At 41.8% G+C, this 19965-nt stretch overlaps 1 protein-coding gene across 3 annotated transcripts in view; it reads right to left on the bottom strand.

Moving 5' to 3' along the window:
- Window positions 1-2488: 2488 nt before the first annotated feature.
- Window positions 2489-19965, bottom strand: part of ntf3 (neurotrophin 3) — a 38695-nt gene continuing 21218 nt past the window's right edge. Inside the window, exons 2-3 of one of the 3 annotated variants that reach the window (XM_010878463.4) lie at window positions 8460-9084; window positions 2489-3022 (exon numbers count right to left, since the gene is read on the bottom strand). In XM_010878463.4, the coding sequence (XP_010876765.2) occupies window positions 3009-3022; window positions 8460-9084 (639 nt within the window). In that variant the 3' untranslated portion in view covers window positions 2489-3008. Of the gene's footprint in view, window positions 3023-5777; window positions 9085-19860; window positions 19883-19965 lie in introns of those variants that run through there. The other 2 variants (XM_020053109.3, XM_020053108.3) reach the window with 2 other exon arrangements.

Below are 19965 nucleotides of genomic sequence, written 5' to 3'. Positions count from 1 at the left end.
TAACCCTTTGCCTAACCATCATATTAAGCTGGCTCTAACCCTAACCCTAACCTAAATAACCTAACCGTTGTGCCTAAACGTAACCTACCCCTAACATAAGGGTTGCAATAGTAAACCTCAGTATGTATTTACATTTGAGGGTCACGGTTCAGTATGTATTGCAGTTTGAGGGTCATGGTTCAGTATGTGTTGTAGTTTGAGGGTACCGGTTCAGTATGTATTGTAGTTTGAGGGTCATGGTTCAGTATGTATTGCAGTTTGAGGGTCATGGTTCAGTATGTATTGTAGTTTGAGGGTCATGGTTCAGTATGTATTGTAGTTTGAGGGTCATGGTTCAGTATGTATTGTAGTTTGAGGGTCATGGTTCAGTATGTATTGTAGTTTGAGGGTCATGGTTCAGTATGTGTTGTAGTTTGAGGGTACCGGTTCAGTATGTATTGTAGTTTGAGGGTCATGGTTCAGTATGTATTGCAGTTTGAGGGTCATGGTTCAGTATGTATTGTAGTTTGAGGGTCATGGTTCAGTATGTATTGCAGTTTGAGGGTCATGGTTCAGTATGTATTGTAGTTTGAGGGTCATGGTTCAGTATGTATTGCAGTTTGAGGGTCATGGTTCAGTATGTATTGTAGTTTGAGGGTCATGGTTCACTATGTATTGTAGTTTGAGGGTCATGGTTCAGTATGTATTGCAGTTTGAGGGTACCGGTTAATTTTGATGAGCAAAGGTTCTTGTTTAAACAGAATAGCCAAATAGGCAGTAAACCTACATGCTGTCTAAGAACTTTAACAGCTTATATTTCCTCAGATTGATCTTTAATTGTAAAACCCCATAACATTCATATTGTGTATCTGAACAATGCAGATACCTGCAAATACCTGGGTTCAGTACCTGGTGTCAGTACATGGTATTTTTCTGAGATTAGTACCTGGGTTCATTACCTGGTGTCAGTAGGTCTGCACCTGGGTTTAGTACCTGGTGTCACTAGATGGTGTCTAGACCTGGGTTTAGTATATGGGTTCAATACCTAGTGTCAGTAGGTAGTGTCTGCACCTGGGTTTAGTACCTGGGTTCAATACCGGATGTCAGTAGATTGTCTGTACCTAAGTTTAGTACCTGGTGTCAATAGATGGTGTCTGTACCTGGGTTCAGTATTTGTTTTCAGTAGATAGAGTAGAACATAGAGTACTATTTTAGGGTGCTGATGTAAAGTAGCGTGCTGCATATAGAATAGGGTGCTGGTTTAAAGTACTGTACTGTAGTGGGAATAGGGTGCTGGTGTAATGTAGTGTACTATATAGGGAATAGGGTGCTGGTCTAAAGTAGTGTACTATATAGGGAATAGGGTGCTGGTCTAAAGTAGTGTACTATATAGGGAATAGAGTGCTGGTCTAATGTAGTGTACTATATAGGGAATAGAGTGCTGGTCTAATGTAGTGTACTATATAGGGAATAGAGTGCTAGTCTAATGTAGTGTACTATATAGGGAATAGGGTGCTGGTCTAATGTAGTGTACTATATAGGGAATAGGGTGCTGGTCTAATGTAGTGTACTATATAGGGAATAGAGTGCTGATCTAATGTAGTGTACTATATAGGGAATATGGTGCTGGTTTAATGTAGTGTACTATATAGGGAATAGGGTGCTGGTCTAAAGTAGTGTACTATATAGGGAATAGAGTGCTGGTCTAATGTAGTGTACTATATAGGGAATAGGGTGCTGGTCTAATGTAGTGTACTATATAGGGAATAGAGTGCTGGTCTAATGTAGTTTACTATATAGGGAATAGGGTGCTGGTTTAAAGTAGTGTACTGTATAGGGAATAGGGTGCTGGTTTAAAGTTGTGTACTGTATAGGGAATAGGGTGCTGGTTTAAAGTAGTGTACTATATAGGGAATAGGGTGCTGGTTTAAAGTAGTGTACTATATAGGGAATAGGGTGCTGGTTTAAAGTAGAGTACCGTATAGGGAATAGGGTGCTGGTTTAAAGTAGTATATAGGGATTATGGTATTTTGTGAAATGCAGGGGACATTTTTATACAGCTGGTATTCATAGTCTAGAAGGACAGTGTGGTCACAGTTTGAGGGGATAGATGTGTAGTTAGTTGCAGTGGTGGGTACTTCAACTACGCCAACAGCAGTGAACATACTGAGTCTCAGTTCCTCCTGTCACCTCCTTCACCTCTGCCACCAAGTCCCCTGTTACCTCTTCTGTCACCACCTACTTGTTCACCTCATTCTCCTCTGTCACTTAATTCTCATCCTCTGGTATCTCCTCCTATGTTACCTCCTCCACCTCCTTTGTAACCTGCTTCTGTAAACTCCTCCTTCTCTGTCACCACCTCCTATGTCAACTCTCTAATCAATGGTCTCCTTCTGCCTTAGTAAACACATTTACTCTTCCTCCTTCTCTCAAAGGAACCATCTGTTGATTGTTAACAGATCCCCAGTATGTCGCTCAGAAATAACATACTCAGAAATAACATAACATGTAGAAAACAGTCATTTGTTTATTCATGTTACAGACAGACAGATGGGCAGTAAACCCTGATCTATTGGGGAAGGTAGTGTCATAGAGACTTGAAGCTCTCGGATCAGATCTTAGTGTGTATACCAGAACACTTGTGAAGGACCCAGCCGGCTGAAGGTCAGGTGCAGCTGGAGGTCACGTGTGGCTTGAGGTCAGGGGCGGCTGGAGGTCAGGTGCAGCTGGAGGTCAGGGCCGGCTAGAGGTCAGGTGTGGCTGGAGGTCAGGTGCGGCTGGAGGTCAGGTGCAGCTGGAGGTCAGGGCCGGCTAGAGGTCAGGTGTGGCTGGAGGTCAGGTGCGGCTCGAGGTCAGGGCCGCCTGGAGGTCAGGGCCTGCTGGAGGTCAGGGGAGCTGGAGGTCAGGGGGGGCTGGAGGTCAGGGGGGGCTGGAGGTCATGGCCTGCTGGAGGATAGGGGTGTCTGGAGGTCAGGGGCGGCTGGAGGTCAGGGGAAGCTGGAGATCAGGGCCCACTTGAGGGGGTGTGGTTACATCAGTGCAGCTGTCAGAACAGAACATCTACCATTCAGCACCGGGTATCATTCTGGGCCACTGACCTCAGTCTCCCAGCCTGTTAGCAGCATGGGGGCCAAAAACCTTTAGAGTTCCATAAATGTGTTTTTTTTGGCACATTTGTATTGAATAGGTGAACTCTACATACAAGGAAAGCAACCATCCATGTTGAGGTAAAGCAATGATTCCAGCCCTCCAGGAAGGTGTGAGCTTGGAGCAGCGATGGAGGCATGAAATTAGCATGTTCACAGCAGGTCAGTTCAACGTCAACAAAACCAATAGTAACCACAGAATATTTAATGGGTTAAAGCATGAATTAGAGCATGAACTAGAGCATGAACTACAGCATGAACTAGAGCCTGAACTAGAGCATCCACTAAAGCATCCACTAGACTGTAAGGGTCTCAAACTCATTCCACATAGCTGATTTTTTAGTTCTCCTTTAGAGTCCATATAAGAACTAGACAACCAGCTGGAGGGAGATCCTAACTAATTAGTGACCCTAAATTAGGTATAAGGTGTGACTGAAGAAATGCAGACACTCAGCCCTTCGTGGAATAAATTAGCGTTAGGGCTAGAGGAAATCCATGGAATGAGTTTGACACCTGTGTACTAGCCAACCAGAGCACCAACACAAACAAAACAATAAAGAAATTACATTATGTAGCATTAAAGATGCATTCCCGGACTTTTGTGAATAACCTTTGACCATTTTTAGACCTCACATTTGGGTCTGGATGTGAAATTTGTTGTTTATAAGTGTTCATATTCTATAAGTAGAACAGCTATCACACCTCAGTTAGACATGAAGTTCCGAGTTTGAAAGCATGTGGTTTTTGATGACATGGGCACATTATTATTGGCAAATAGCTGACAATTGTGATGACCATTTGAGGCGTCATTACCGTTCTTCTAGCAGCAGGATATTATGCTAGCAGCGCTAACTCAGATTTCCTTTTTCATCACAGACTAGAACTTAACTATATTGCCTTATACATTTCAATTATGGCTTTTATTGTGATAAAGAAAATCTTAGTACTGCCAGCATAATATTCTAATGAAGCCTTGAATGTCCCTCACTACCTGACATAGTGCACAGTAGGGCTGTACGATTTATCAAATGTGCAATATCCAAATCGCCAACTTACGCGATTTTCAGCTCCTAAAAAACAGTGAATGAGATGCGCTTCACGCGAGGCAACTGGCATGCATTGTCCGTATAATTGTTTTTCTTGCGGGTGCTGTAGGTGTTTTGGTAGATTAAATAACTGGATGAATTTGGTTTAAATACTTGATGGTTTTTCATTGTTAGTTTGAGTTCACACTGCACCTGCCATCGAAGACATCTCATTCAAGCTAGCTAGTGGCACAAAGATATATTTCCCCACATAAACAGCAGCATGGTTTTTAGAAGTTTCGGCTCCAATGTCGGTGCCTACAAACATACTTAGTATGTGAGAAAATACACCTCAAGGGTTGAGAAATTGTGTCCAACCAGCTATGGGGCACATAGAAAACGTTGCAAACCCCATTAAATGAGCAGTTAAACCAATAGTTGGACATAAGCTGCACCTTCAAATTGGTAATGAGTGTAAAATAGAAAACACTGAACTTCATAACTCGATTTTTATTAAGTTTAATAGCACATTACGTAGACTATGATCTCTATTTTTAAGTGAGATTATCTACGTTGTTTACATCCATGTTTGTAAATCGCAAATCATAACCGTAATTGCAATATTTGTCAAACAAATCGCAATTCAATATTTTTTCCAAATCGTGCAGCCCTAATGCACAAAACTCAACGACCCATTGTGGCTCGACAGCATCACTTTTACAACCACTGGCTGAAAATCCCAGAATGCATCTCTATCTCTATACCGCCTCGTGCTGTATGTATCAGTAGTAGTGGCTGAGGGGAGTAGACTGCTCTCTGTCACTGTAACTTGCTTGGTCAAATTCTCTGTGCAGCAGTCTTGTAATTTGTTTTGCTATATGCAATATGGTTCCCTTTTCAATGCTTGAAAGACCTGTTTGAATGTCGGTAAATGTTGAGGTCAGCCATGTTTATTAGTATATAGTGGAGTGTAATATTTTGTAGTGTGTATGGCTGTGTAGTGTTGTATATGAGTGTATGGTGGTGTGTATGAGTGTGTAATGTTGTGTAGTGGTGTGTGGTAGTGTGTATAAGTGTGTAGTGTTGTGTTCGTATTACTGTGCATGAGTGTGTGGTGGTGTGTATAAGTGTGTAGTGTTGTGTAGTGTTCTGTATTAATGTGCGTGGTGGTGTGTATTAGTGTGTAGTGGTGTGTATTAGCGTGTAGTGGCGTGTGATGGTGTGTATTAGTGTGTAGTGTTCTGTAATGGTGTGTATTAGTGTGTAGTGTTGTGTAGTGGTGTGTATTAGCATGTAGTGGTGTGTGGTGGTGTGTATTAGTGTGTAGTGTTGTGTAGTGGTGTGTATTAGTGTGTAGTGGTGTGTATTAGTGTGTAGTGTTGTGTAGTGGTGTGTATTAGCGTGTAGTAGCGTGTGATGGTGTATATTAGTGTGTAGTGTTCTGTAGTGGTGTGTATTAGCGTGTGATGGTGTGTATTAGTGTGTAGTGTTCTGTAGTGGTGTGTATTAGCGTGTAATGGTGTGTAGTGGTGTGTATTAGCATGTAGTATTGTGTTGTGGTGTGTATTAGTGTGTAGTGTTCTGTAGTGGTGTGTATTAGCGTGTAGTCTTGTGTAGTGGTGTGTGGTGGTGTGTATTAGTGTGTAGTGTTCTGTAGTGGTGTGTATTAGTGTGTAGTGTTTTGTAGTGGTGTGTGGGTGGTCAGTTCATCTCCAGCTGTTGAAGTATTTCCAGAGAACAATGAAGATAGACTGTTCCACCCTATAGGTCATTGGTTCTTACTCCCTCTGTTCCACCCTATAGGTCATTTTGTTCTTATTTCCTCTGTCCACCCACTGGTCTCTCTCATGCCTATCATGTTCTTAGAACTCTGTCTGTATTCCATCCTGTAGATCACTGTTCCACATATCTAATTTTCCTCCTCTTTCTCCTCTCCTAATAGTAAAGATTTACATTATCAGGGTTGTAATTGAGTACATATTTGGGTATTTTGATTTCAAATGGTTCCTCTATCACGATTATATGGATTCAGAATGCTACTTGAATAAAAAAGAATCTCCCGGCCTGACTCACATCCGTAGTGTGGTCTCAGTCCATGTTAGACGTCAGAGTTGACTTGGTTAGGCATGTCTATGTGCCTGAAATTGTTCTGTAATGGTGTAATGAACGTTCTATGATATTACATAATGGTTGTATGAATGTTCTGTGATGGTTATATTAATCTCCCACATATTTGAAGTTAGCAGTTTTTTTTTGGTGTTCTCTGGCCATCAGGTAAACGTGGGTCAACTCAGGGTTTTAGAGGCTGGTTAGTTTGACAGACATCATACTTGTGTGTGACCCTGAACCAGTCTCTAACCTCTGACCTGATGCAGAGCCAGGTGATCTCTGACCTGAATCAGCTGATCTTAAACCTTTGACCTATGTATGAAAAACTGAGGGCTTAACCCAACATTAAACTCTGTCCTTCAAATAGCTTCTCTTAAGTGTCACTATTTGTGCAAACAAAAGGCATGTTTGAGGGTATGACAGCTCCAATAAGCCAGACCTTTTAATACACCTGACCGCTTGAAGAGGCTGGGCCTCCCTGTGGTAAAGAATCTTACAGAGCAGACAAGAAATGACAATCCCATTTCTGCACATATCACCGTAGTTAGCATTCTCTCCATGTCATTAACAAAGGTAGGTTCAGCCTCTCTACAGACATAGTGCCCTCAGCCCAGCCTCTCTACAGATATTCTACTACCCTCAGCCCAGCCTCTCTACAGACATACTGCCCTCAGCCCATCCTCTCTACAGACATACTGCCCTCAGCCCAGCCTCTCTACAGACATAGTGCCCTCAGCCCAGCCTCTCTACAGATATTCTACTACCCTCAGCCCAGCCTCTCTACAGACATACTGCCCTCAGCCCATCCTCTCTACAGACATACTGCCCTCAGCCCAGCCTCTCTACAGACATACTGCCCTCAGCCCAGCCTCTCTACAGACATACTGCCCTCAGCCCATCCTCTCTACAGACATACTGCCTTCAGCCCAGCCTCTTTACAGACATACTGCCCTCAGTCCAGCCCCTCTACAGTCATAATGCCCTCAGCCCAGCCTCTCTACAGACATACTGCCCTCAGCCCAGCCCCTTTACAGACATACTGCCCTCAGCCCATCCTCTCTACAGACATACTGCCCTCAGCCCAGCCTCTCTACAGACATAGTGCCCTCAGCCCAGCCCCTCTACAGACATATTGCCCTCAGCCCAGCCCCTCTACAGACATACTGCCCTAAGCCCAGCCTCTCTACAGACATACTGCCCTCGGCCCACCCTCTCTACAGACATACTGCCCTCAGCCCAGCCTCTCTACAGATATACTGCCCTCAGCCCATATTCAATTTTGATTCAGCTCTTACAGGCCAGAGGCCACCCATGTATTTTGCAGATCTTGCATTGCGTCTGGATGATAGAGCATAATTAACTATTTGTTACATACTCTAGAAAGCCACATGTCTATTACAGTAGGTCCATGTCTGTCCAATATCCAGCTGTTTGTCCATTTGCATCCGTAGTGTATCCACAGTCCATCAATATATACAGAACATATTTAGCCCACAACAAGGTTTGGATCAGCTTTCTGTTACATCACATAAAGAGAAATTAACACTCCTCTTATGATGTCTTAAACCCTTTGATGATGTCATACCCTCTCTGTTTCTATCTGCCCCCCTGTATATCAAGGCACAACATCATCCCATGCTGGTCGGTTCTGTCCAACCAATGGTGTAGAGTCTGTGTAGTGGCTATAGAACCGCGTGGTCGGTTCCATCCAACCAGTGTTGTAGAGTCTGTGTAGTGGCTAAAGAAACGCATCGTCGACTCTCATAGGAGTTCATAGGTTTCATTCATTTTCTATTTTAATTTTGATGATGAGTTCAATAAATAGCACAAACGCTCTACATCCTGTATAGCCTACATGCATTTCATATAACTTAAATAATAATTTATATGTACAGCTTCCATGACGAAATGCATCCAATCATATCTCAGTGATTGGGTTATGTGACTTTACGTCTCGCGGGGTGTTTCCGTGACAATGCGCAGCCACAGGAAGTGTCTATTCGTATCCATCGCCAGCCAACCGCAGTTCGGTCCTTGGTCAGAGCTCTGACATACGTCTGAGATGTCTTACACTGCGAGTTCCAGTGCTTGTCATCAATGCCGCGGCAGCCACTATTATGGGGCTTGTCAGTCCGACATTTGGTCTCGTAGAAGTACTGTTTTACGAAGGAACTGTCAGTAATCCCTGTCTTTATCTTACCCAAAACAGTGACCTGACGACCATTAATGTCCACTGCGTTTATCTTGTCAGTCACCCAGGTTGATTCGCTGTCACAAACAGAGTACTCCCCTCGGTAGCTCTTGTGCTCAGCATACCTCTTCCTTCGAGTCTTGTTGACTCCATCGCTGCTCTTCACATAGTCATCTATGAGGTAAAGGGGGGGGGGCTGGAGTGGCGCCCGCTCACTCAGCAGGACCCGAGGAGAGTTGAATCGTTTCTGCTTTTGCAGCAGGTCTGATGAAAGCCCTCCCACTGGTTGGAATAAGGAGCTCCTCCTCTCTAGGAAGTTGTCATCTAGGCGTGTGTGGAGTGTGGGGCGGCCCACTATGGTAAGTTGGTTCTGGTCTCCCCTGTCCTGGCTCTTACCCTGCCTTTCCCATGTGTCCCCATGCCTCCTCTGGGCATGGGTCAGGTCCTCTGAATTCTCATGCCTCCTCTGGGCACGGGTCAGGTCCTCTTGCAGTAGTTGGATGATCAGGGAGTTGATGGGGTCCTGGGTGGGTGGGGCCTGCTGACGCCCTATGTCCGTTGCCTGGATACCAAAGAGGTACGCGAGGAACATCACAGACAGCACCACTGACATCACTAGATTCACCTGTAAGATCTGTAGAGTACACAGACAGATGACAATGGATCAGTTATCATAATAACCAGATTAGGAAATGTAACTATAATCAGAAGGCTTTAATCTAGTGGTATAGAACCATACTGTGATATTCATATTTCACACTATGACGCTCATTTCACACTATCAGGCTCATTATTCACACAGTGGGGCTCATATTTCAGTCTTGCTCTTTTCTTGGCATGGCTGTCAGTGTTTAGAGAAAAGTGAGGAAGGCATCAATGCGTGACAGGTTTTCCTGAAGGTGTTTTGAAACCACAGTTATAAAGTATTTTACAAATGCCCTTCCTTGCTGATGGAAGGGCATTTGTAAAATACTCTGTAAAATACTTATTTTACAGAGGAATTTGCCAATAAATTCATAAAAAATTCTACAATGTGATTTTCTGGATTCGTTTTTCTCATTTTGTCTCTCATAGTTGAAGTGTACCTATGATGTAAATTACAGGCCTCTCTCATCTTTTTAAGTGGGAGAACTTGCACAATTGGTGGCTGACTAAATACTTTTTTGCCCCACTGTATAAGGGATACTTTTTGTGGAAAGACGATTCAGTGTCACAGTGAATGTATTGTTACAAATGCTCAGGAGAGTGTGTAAAGTTACAAATATAATGTGAAATCATGGGGCACTGTGTGCTACATCCAGCAAAACTATATATTCTACCCCCTCTTTAACCTCCAATGAAACACACTATACTGTAAATGGAATTCATATTGCCTCATTAGTTAGTAGCTAGTGGCTTTTATTAGGAGTCTGGGAGGCGATACATGAACTGTTTTAGAGAATGGTTAATTGAGGGGGAGTACTTATTATTATTAGGGAATGATGTTAAGAGAGTATTGTCAAATAACGTTAAGAAAATAAAGTTGACAAGCAAGAGAGACTGGTGTATAGGGAGGATAGCATTTCATGCATTGTGATTTGGTGTTGTTGATGCCGGCATGTCAGCCCGCAACCCCCCCCCCCCCCCCGCCACTTTTGGGAATAAAAGTAGAGGAAACACTCAGTTTAACTGTTGGTTTGGTGTTGTTGATGCCGGCGTGTGAATTAGATGTAAATGTCTGTAGTTTGGGGCACTGAAAACCTTATCCAGAGTGACTTTCAAATAGTGCATTCATCTAAAGACAGTCAGATGGGAAAACCACAACAATCAAACATAGAAATGTCTTTATACTCAATGGAGTAGTTATCAACAACAAGGCCTTCCGCTGTCTTCCCTTTGGAAAATCTGACCAGAACTGTATTCTTGTACTTCCTGCTTCCATGAAAAAACTCAAACAGGAAATACCAGTGATGGGCTCAATACAGAAGGGATGAGGTGAATGTTTCACTAGAACAGTCACTGGCTTCATTTAGGTGGATGACAAGGTCGTTACAAGAGTGACAGCACGTATATCCCAACCAGAAGCCTTATTAAAGCCACATCCACTGTAAACAAAATCCCAAAGCAGCTACATAGAAGGAGTTGATCACAAATATTTTTGACAACAATAAATCCTGCTGTGACTTCAAACGAACCATCTAACAGTTGGTACATTCAAAATATTAAGACCGAACCAAATAACACACCAAGACTGGACCAATCAAGGCATTAAGACCGGACCAAATAACACATCAAGACTGAACCGATAAAGACATTAACCAGGACCAAGAGAACAGAGCAAATCACTCCAGTTCTTAAATCATTGCACTGGCTTCCAGTCAGTTACAGAATACATTTTAAAGTAGTGCTTTTAGTCTATAAATCACTGAGTGGTTTAGGCCCCGAATACATCTCTGATATGTTTGAAGAGTATAAACCGAGCAGGGCTCTTAGATTCATGAACTCAGGTCAAACATGACAAAGTTATGCTGCATACAACTTGAATAAACTACCAGAAGATCTTAGATATGCCCCAAATGTATATATTTTTTAAATCCAGGTTAACAACACTTGTCTTCTCACATGCCCATGACTGAGTGCTTAATCTTAACCACATTGTTAGCCTTACAGATTTGGCAGTTACATAGCTTTCTCATGGAATCTTCAACAGAATCTGCCAGTTTAGTACGTATTTATTCCATTTCGTTTTTATTCTATTTTTATTTTTTTATTCTATGTTAAGTACACTGAATTGCCTATTTTAATGTATGTTTTTATTCTAATATTAGTTTTTTTTCAATTGTATTTTTAGATTTTTGTAAAGCACATTGAATTGCTTCCATGTATGAATTGTGCTTTATAAACTTGCTGTATAAGCTTGCTTGCTTAAGACCAGAACAAATGATACATCAAGACCGGAACAATCCAGACATGACCAAATGACACATCAATACCGGAACAATCCAGACATGACCAAATGACACATCAAGACCGGAACAATCCAGACATGACCAAATGACACATCAAGACCGGAACAATCCAGACATGACCAAATGACACATCAATACGGGAACAATCCAGACATGACCAAATGACACATCAAGACCGGAACAATCCAGACATGATCAAATGACACATCAACACCAAACTAAGTTTGAATCATTGCTGCTTAAATAAAAATGATCACTATTCTTAAATAAAATACATTTTCTTTGTATGATCAGTCATATTTTCAAAATCAATGCCAAAAGTTCACAATTTCTGCCAGAATATGCAAACTTATGAGCACACCCTTTGCTAGTACTGGTGCTAATGTTATAAAGATGCTGTTGTGTAACAACAACTGTTGTGTCTTCTGTACACCTACAAGACAGCTTGCTCAGAACTGACAGAAGATCTTTTGACAAAATCTTATTTTACCTGACAACTGGTCCGGAGTGCAGAACAAATCATGTAAGAAAACAATAGTTTTTGTGACCACTGCCCCTGTCTGTCCCCCTACCCCAGTCTCCCAGATCTTAAACCAGTCTCCCAGGTTTTATACCATTCTCACAGATCTTGAACCAGTCTCACAGGTGTTATAACAGTCTCCCAGGTCTTATACCCTTCTCCCAGGTCTTATACCAGTTTCCCAGGTTTTATACCAGTCTCCTTGGTTGTTTACCAGTCTCCCAGGTCTTATACCTGTCTCCCAGGTCTTATACCATTAAACCCAGGTCTGGTATAAAACCTGCCAGGTCTTATACCAGTATTTCAGGTCATATACCAGTCTCCCAGGTCTCATACCAATCTGTCAGGTCTTATACCAGTCTATCAGGTCTTATACCAGCCTGCAAGGTCTTATACCAGTTTTTCATGTCTTATATCAGTCTGTCAGGTCTTATACCAGTCTGCTAGGTCTCATACCAATCTGTCAGGTCTTATACCAGTTGTCCAGGTCTTACACCTGTCTATCAGGTATTATACCAGCCTGCCAGGTCTTATACCAGTTTTTCAGGTCTTATACTAGTTTGTCAGGTCTTATACTAGTCTGTCAGGTCTTATACCAGTCTGCCAGGTCATATACCAGTCTCACAGGTCTTATATCAGTCTCACAGGTTTTATACCAGTCTGCCAGGTCTTCCCATACATACTCTGCTTATTCTGGCTCATCATCAGTGTAGTGTCTGTTTGCCTTTCTGCCAGGGTGTGTGTGTGTCTGTTTAGTTATGGCTGCCTGCCCTGCTGTACACACAGTCGTTCATGGCTGTCTGTAACATAGCAAAGCGTGATAGCTGCCTCGGGTTTGGCATGTGTGTATTCAGTGAAGCGTGTGGCCCATGAAATAGCTCACAATTCACAGCCTTGAAACACACACACAAAACAGACACACACCACAACATACACACCTCACCACACCACAGGACACACACACCACTAAACCCTGGAACTGTGTCCACTGTCACACACTCAAACACACACAAAACAGACACACACCACAACATATACACCTCACCACACCACAGGACACACACACCACTCAACCCTGGAAATGTGTCCACTGTCACACACTCAAACACACACAAAACAGACACACACCACAACATATACACCTCACCACACCACAGGACACACACACCACTAAACCCTGGAACTGTGTCCACTGTCACACACTCAAACACACACAAAACAGACACACACCACAACATATACACCTCACCACACCACAGGACACACACACCACTAAACCCTGGAACTGTGTCCACTGTCACACACTCAAACACACACAAAACAGACACACACCACAACATATACACCTCACCACACCACAGGACACACACACCACTAAACCCTGGAACTGTGTCCACTGTCACACACTCAAACACACACAAAACAGACACACACCACAACATATACACCTCACCACACCACAGGACACACACACCACTAAACCCTGGAACTGTGTCCACTGTCACACACTGAAGTCACAACACTCTGCCTCAGTCTCTCTCACACTCCTCCCCCTCTCTTCTGCTCCCTCACTGTTTCTCTATCTCCCTTTCTAAAGACTAGATGAAAGACTTTTTTCTAGCAAGATGCATGAATAGCTTGTCGACATGGCGGTTGCGCCTACTGGAAGTTTTTTTGAGAATTGGCAATGCCAAGACTTCTGCAACTTTCTGTTTGTGATCCATGAATATTTGTTTGCCTATCAATCCATCCTCCTTACTGTGCATGGGTTCTTCCAGGCAAGATGTTCATTACGTCAGTAGATTTTAACTTCTTAATTCAATTATTATTATAATTTTTTATATATATAATTTTTTCTATTTATTGAGCCCTGATTGTATTTTTCAGCATCTAGCAATTTTTTACTTTGGGGTGAACATGGTCAATGAAATTCAAGACTACTGTTGTTTGCTCCTTGGGGTTTAAGGCCGGGTGTCTCTGTGAAGCACTTTGTGACAACTGCTGTTGTAAAAAGGGCTTTATAAATACATTTGATTGATTTGATTGAATAACAAGCCTTATGTCTTACCCAAAGGCCTTGTAAACCTGCTGAAATATTTTACAGTGGAGAGCCAGATCATGTAGTTCCCAGAAGTGGAGGTTTGGTGTTGCCTTGCCACATTCAGCTCATCTGGTCGACTTAAATTACTTGGCTGCTTGTAGTTGGGTGTTGCATTATAATATATCCTACTTTTCCAAGCCCGGCCACAGTCAACAAGCAAAGTCAAAAAAGATTTTGGCAAAAAATCTTCTGTCAGTTCTGAGGAAGCTGTGTTGCAGGTGTACAGAAGACAATAGTTGTTGTTTCACAACAGCATCTCTAACGTTAGCACCAGAACTAGCAAAGGGTTATGTACAGTTGTGCTCATGAGTTTGTACAATGCGGCAAAAAAGTATTTCTGGCTCTCACAGACCTGTAACTTCTTCTTTAAGAGGCTCCTCTGTCCTCCACTTGTTACCTGTATTAATGGCACCTGTTTGAACTTGTTATCAGTATAAAAGACACCTGTCCACAACCTCAAACAGTCACACTCCAAACTCCACTATGGCCAAGACCAAAGAGCTGTCAAAGGACACCAGAAACAAAATTGTAGACCTGCACCAGGCTGGGAAGACTGAATCTGCAATAAGTAAGCAACTGTGGGAGCAATTATAAGAAAATGGAAAACATACAAGACCACTGATAATCTCCCTCAATCCGGGGCTCCACGCAAGATCTCACCCGTGGAGTCAAAGTGATCACAAGAACAGTGAGCAAAAATCCCAGAACCACACGGGGGGACCTAGTGAATGACCTGCAGAGAGCCGGGACCAAATTAACAAAGGCTACCATCAGTAACACACTACGCCGCCAGGGACTCAAATCCTGCAGTGCCAGACGTGTCCCCCTGCTTAAGCCAGTACATGTCCAGGCCCGTCTGAGGTTTGCTAGAGAGCATTTGGATGATCCATAAGAGGATTGGGAGAATGTCATATGGTCAGATGAAACCAAAATATAACTTTTTGGTAAATACTCAACTCGTCGTGTTTGTAGGAGAAAAAAATGCTTGGAGTTGCATCCAAAGAATACCATACCTACTGTGAAGCATGGGGGTGGAAACATCATGCTTTGGGGCTGTTTTTCTGCAAAGGGACCAGGACGACTTATCCGTGTAAAGGAAAAAATGAATGGGGCCATGTATCGTGAGATTTTGAGTGAAAACCTCCTTCCATCAGCAAGGGCATTAAAGATGAAACGTGGCTGGGTCTTCCAGCATGACAATGATCCCAAAGGAGCGGCTTCGTAAGAAGCATTTCAAGGTCCTGGAGTGGCCTAGCCAGTCACCAGATCTCAACCCCATAGAAAATCTTTGGAGGGAGTTGAAAGTCTGTGTTGCCCAGCGACAGCCCCAAAATCACTGCTCTAGAGGAGATCTGCATGGAGGAATGGGCCAAAATACCAGCAACAGTGTGTGAAAACCTTGTGAAGACTTACAGAAAACGTTTGACCTCTGTCATTGCCAACAAAGGGTATATAACAAAGTATTGAGATTAATTTTTGTTATTGACCAAATACTTATTTTCCACCATAAATTACCAATAAATTCATAAATAAATCCTACAATGTGATTTTCTGGAGAAAAAAAATTCTCATTTTGTCTCTCATAGTTGTACCTTACAGGCCTCTCTCATCTTTTTAAGTGGGAGAACTTGCACAATTGGTGGCTGACTAAATACTTTTTTGCCCCACTGTATATCCTGGCAGAAAATTTGAAGTTTTGGCATTGATTTTGAAAATATGACTGATCATTCAAAAAAGCTGTCTTTTATTTAAGGATAGTGATCATATGAAGCCATTTATTTTCACATAGATGTTTGTCTCCTTTTTAAATCATAATGATAACATAATGAAATCATCCAAATGGCCCTGATCAAAAGTGTATATACCCTTTAATGTTTGGCGTAGTTACAGACACACAAGGTCACACACAAAGGAGAAAATGGCAATTAAAGGGTAATTTCCCACACCTGTGGCTTAATAAATTGCAATTAGTGTCTGTGTATAAATAGTCAATGAGTTTGTTAACTCTCACGTGGATGCACTGAGCAGGCTAGATACTGAGCCATGGGGATCAGAAAATAACTGTCAAAAGGCCTGCGTAACAAGGTAATGGAACTTTATAAAGATGGAAAATGATATAAAAAGATATCCAAAGCCCTGCAAGTGCTCTAAAAGTACAGGGAATTGATGGCAAGATGAATGCAGCATGTTATCAGAAAATACTGGCAGACAATTTGGATTCTTCTGCACAAAAGCAGCGCATGAGAAGCTCTTGGACTTTCCAGAACGACAATGACCCTAAGCACAAGACCTGGTTGACCCTCCAGTGGTTACAGTAGAAAAATCTTCCAGCAACGCATCAAGACTCATCTGTTCAAATTCGCCTACCCATAGCCACAACAAATCCCACACTCTCAATCTTCGTTGTTTTCTCATAGTATTTATTTTGTTTCTGTTTGTTTTCTGTTCCAGGTCACTATTGTACAGCATCTTTGGGTCCCTGAAAAGCGCTATATAAATATAATGTATTATTATGTTTTGTTTTATGAATGTGCCATTCTGTTGTGACCGATATACAGTTGAATGTGAATCCTATAAGAAATAAAAGATGTGTTTTGCCTGCTCACTCATGTTTTCTTTGCAGATGGTACATACAGCTCCAGAAAAAAATAAGAGATCACTGCACCTTTTTCTTTCCTTTCCAAAAAATTTGAAAAGGAAAGTTTTGAGTGAGGGACAGAAGCGTTCAATTTGCAGTGGTCTCTTAATTTTAACCTTTCTGTTCCTCATTCAAAACCTTCCTTTTTGACTTTTTTGGAAAGGAAAGAAAAAGGTGCAGTGGTAAAAAAAAATCCAGAGCTGTATATTACCAATTCTCCAAGGGTATAGAAACTTTTGAGCACAACTGTACATTGTTTGACAATTAATAAATGTAATGTTTACAAATGAACACAGATCTCTTAGCACTTTCAATTGAAATGGTTCAACATTGCATTAGCTATGAAAAATAAGTTGCTGAGGTTGTTTCTGGCCTGCTAAAGGTGCAGCCTAGGCACCGCTTTCAAACTGCCAAACTCATCTAAAAACACACAATCCTAATTAAATGAGGTTCAGGTGTGCAGCGGGTCGTTTGGGGAGGGACAAATACTGCTCTCTGTTTTGGTAAGCTAGAATCAGATCTCACTCTTATTTTGTCTTCTAAACCAATTATTGGTATGGAATGTGGCCTCTTCAGATGAAAACAGATTACAGATGGATGAGCATGTTGCCGGTATGCACCTTTAAAATATGCTGCTGACAATTTCATTTTGAATTACTTGGTAAATTGTAAAGCCCTGCATGGACTTGCACTTAAAGCCCTACTCAACCCTGAAATGGAGGGAGACCTGCTCTAACTCACATCAGATCAACAGAACCTGCTCTAACTCACATCAGATCAACAGAACCTGCTCTAACTCACATCAGATCAACAGAACCTGCTCTAACTCACATCAGATCAACAGAACCTGCTCTAACTCACATCAAATGAACAGAACCTGCTCTAACTCACATCAGATCAACAGAACCTGCTCTAACTCACATCAGATCAACAGAACCTGCTCTAACTCACACCAGATGAACAGAACCTGCTCTAACTCACATCAAATGAACAGAACCTGCTCTAACTCACACCAGATGAACAGAACCTGCTATAACTCACATCAGATTAACAGAACCTGCTATAACTCACACCAGATCGACAGAACCTGCTATAACTCACACCAGATGAACAGAACCTGCTATAACTCACACCAGATGAACAGAACCTGCTATAACTCACATCAGATGAACAAAACCTGCTCTAACTCACTTCAGATCCACAGAACCTGCTATAACTCACACCAGATGAACAGAACCTGCTTTAACTGACATCAGATGAACAGAACCTGCTATAACTCACACCAGATCAACAGAACCTGCTATAACTCACACCAGATTAACAGAACCTGCTATAACTCACATCAGATGAAGAGAAGCACTGTCCTTCTGCCAACAAGTTGCTAATGTTGGCATTTGAAATGATCCTTGCTGTAACATATCGAGTGTCTGTAATGTTCATAACCCTGTCTTTATGATCCTGATTTGTGAGCAGTTTTTCCATCTTGTTATGTTTTTTCAAAAAACGAATCCATTGTGGTGATAGATATTAGCCTACTCTGCTATAAAACAGTAACTGCCTAAAAGGCCACATGTTGTAGCTTTCTATAGCTCAGTATAATGTCATAGTACATGTACTATAATATGTACTATAATGTCACCCCCTACAGTAAATCTAAAATGCTCGAGTATAGAGTCATATTCATATAGATCATATTAGTATAGCTTTATGTTAGTATAGTCATATTCATATACAAACCCGATTCCAAAAAAGTTGGGACACTATACAAATTCTGAGTAAAAAAGGAATGGAATAATTTACAAATCTCATTAACTTATATTTAATTCACAACAGAATATAGATAACATATTGAATGTTGAAAGTGAGACATTTTGTAATGTCATGCCAAATATTGGCTCATTTTGGATTTCATGAGAGCTACACATTCCAAAAAAGTTGGGACAGGTAGCAATAAGAGGCCAGAAAAGTTAAATGTACAGATAAGGAACAGCTGGAGGACCAATTTGCAACTTATTATGTCAATTAGCAACATGATTCGGTATAAAAAGAGCCTCTCAGAGTGGCAGTGTCTCTCAGAAGTCAAGATGGGCAGAGGATCACCAATTCCCCCAATGCTGCGTCGAAAAATTGTGAACAAAAAAGAAGCCGTATCTAAACAGGATCCAGAAGCGCAGGCGTTTTCTCTGGGCCAAGGATCATTTAAAATGTACTGTGGCAAAGTGGAAAAGTGTTCTGTGGTCAGACTAATCAAAATTTGAAGTTTATTTTGGAAAACTGGGACGCCATGTCATCCGGACTAAAGAGGACAAGGACAACCCAAGTTGTTATCAGCGCTCAGTTCAGAAGCCGGCATCTCTGATGGTATGGGGTTGCATGAGTGTGTGTGGCATGGGCAGCCTACACATCTGGAAAGGCACCATCAATGCTGACAGTTATATCCAAGTTCTAGAACAACATATGCTCCCATCCAGACGTCGTCTCTTTCAGGGAAGACCTTACATTTTCCAACATGACAATGCCAGACCACATACTCCATCTATTACAATGTCATGGCTGCATAGAAGAAGGATCCGGGTACTGAAATGGCCAGTCTGCAGTCCAGATCTTTCACCCATAGAAAACATTTGGCGCATCATAAAGAGGAAGGTGCAACAAAGAAGACCTAAGACAGTTGAGCAAATAGAAGCCTGTATTAGACAAGAATGGGACAACATTCCTATTCATAAACTTGAGCAACTTGTCTCCTCAGTCCCCAGACATTTGCAGTCTGTTATAAAAAGAAGAGGGGATGCCACACAGTGGTAAACATGGCCTTGTCCCAACTTTTTTGAGATGTGTTGATGCCATGACATTTTAAATCAACTTATTTTTCCTTTAAAGTGATACATTTTCTCAGTTTAAACATTTGACATGTCATCTATGTTGTATTCTGAATAAAATATTGAAATTTGAAACTTCTACATCATTGCATTCTGTTTTTATTCACAATTGTACAGTGTCCCAACTTTTTTGGAATGGGGTTTGTAGATCATATTAATATATCTCTATGTTAGTTTTAGAGTCATGTTAACATTTATCCTAGTAAGTACAGGGATCTATGTCAGTATCGAGTCATGTCAGTATAGGTCAGTGGAATTCAACTCTCAGCCTTCAAGGTCTGGAGTCTGCTGTTTTTCTGTTCTACCATTATTAATTGCACCCACCTGGTGTCACAGGTCAAAGTCCCTGATTAGAGGTTTGCAATGGAAAAATGGAGCACAGATCAATGTTAGAATACTGTAGATTTATATTAGTACACATCTTAATAA

This window comes from Esox lucius, chromosome 14 (genome assembly GCF_011004845.1).
Source record: "Esox lucius isolate fEsoLuc1 chromosome 14, fEsoLuc1.pri, whole genome shotgun sequence".
Lineage (NCBI taxonomy): Eukaryota > Metazoa > Chordata > Actinopteri > Esociformes > Esocidae > Esox > Esox lucius.
This window is presented reverse-complemented; position numbering and strand designations above follow the sequence as displayed.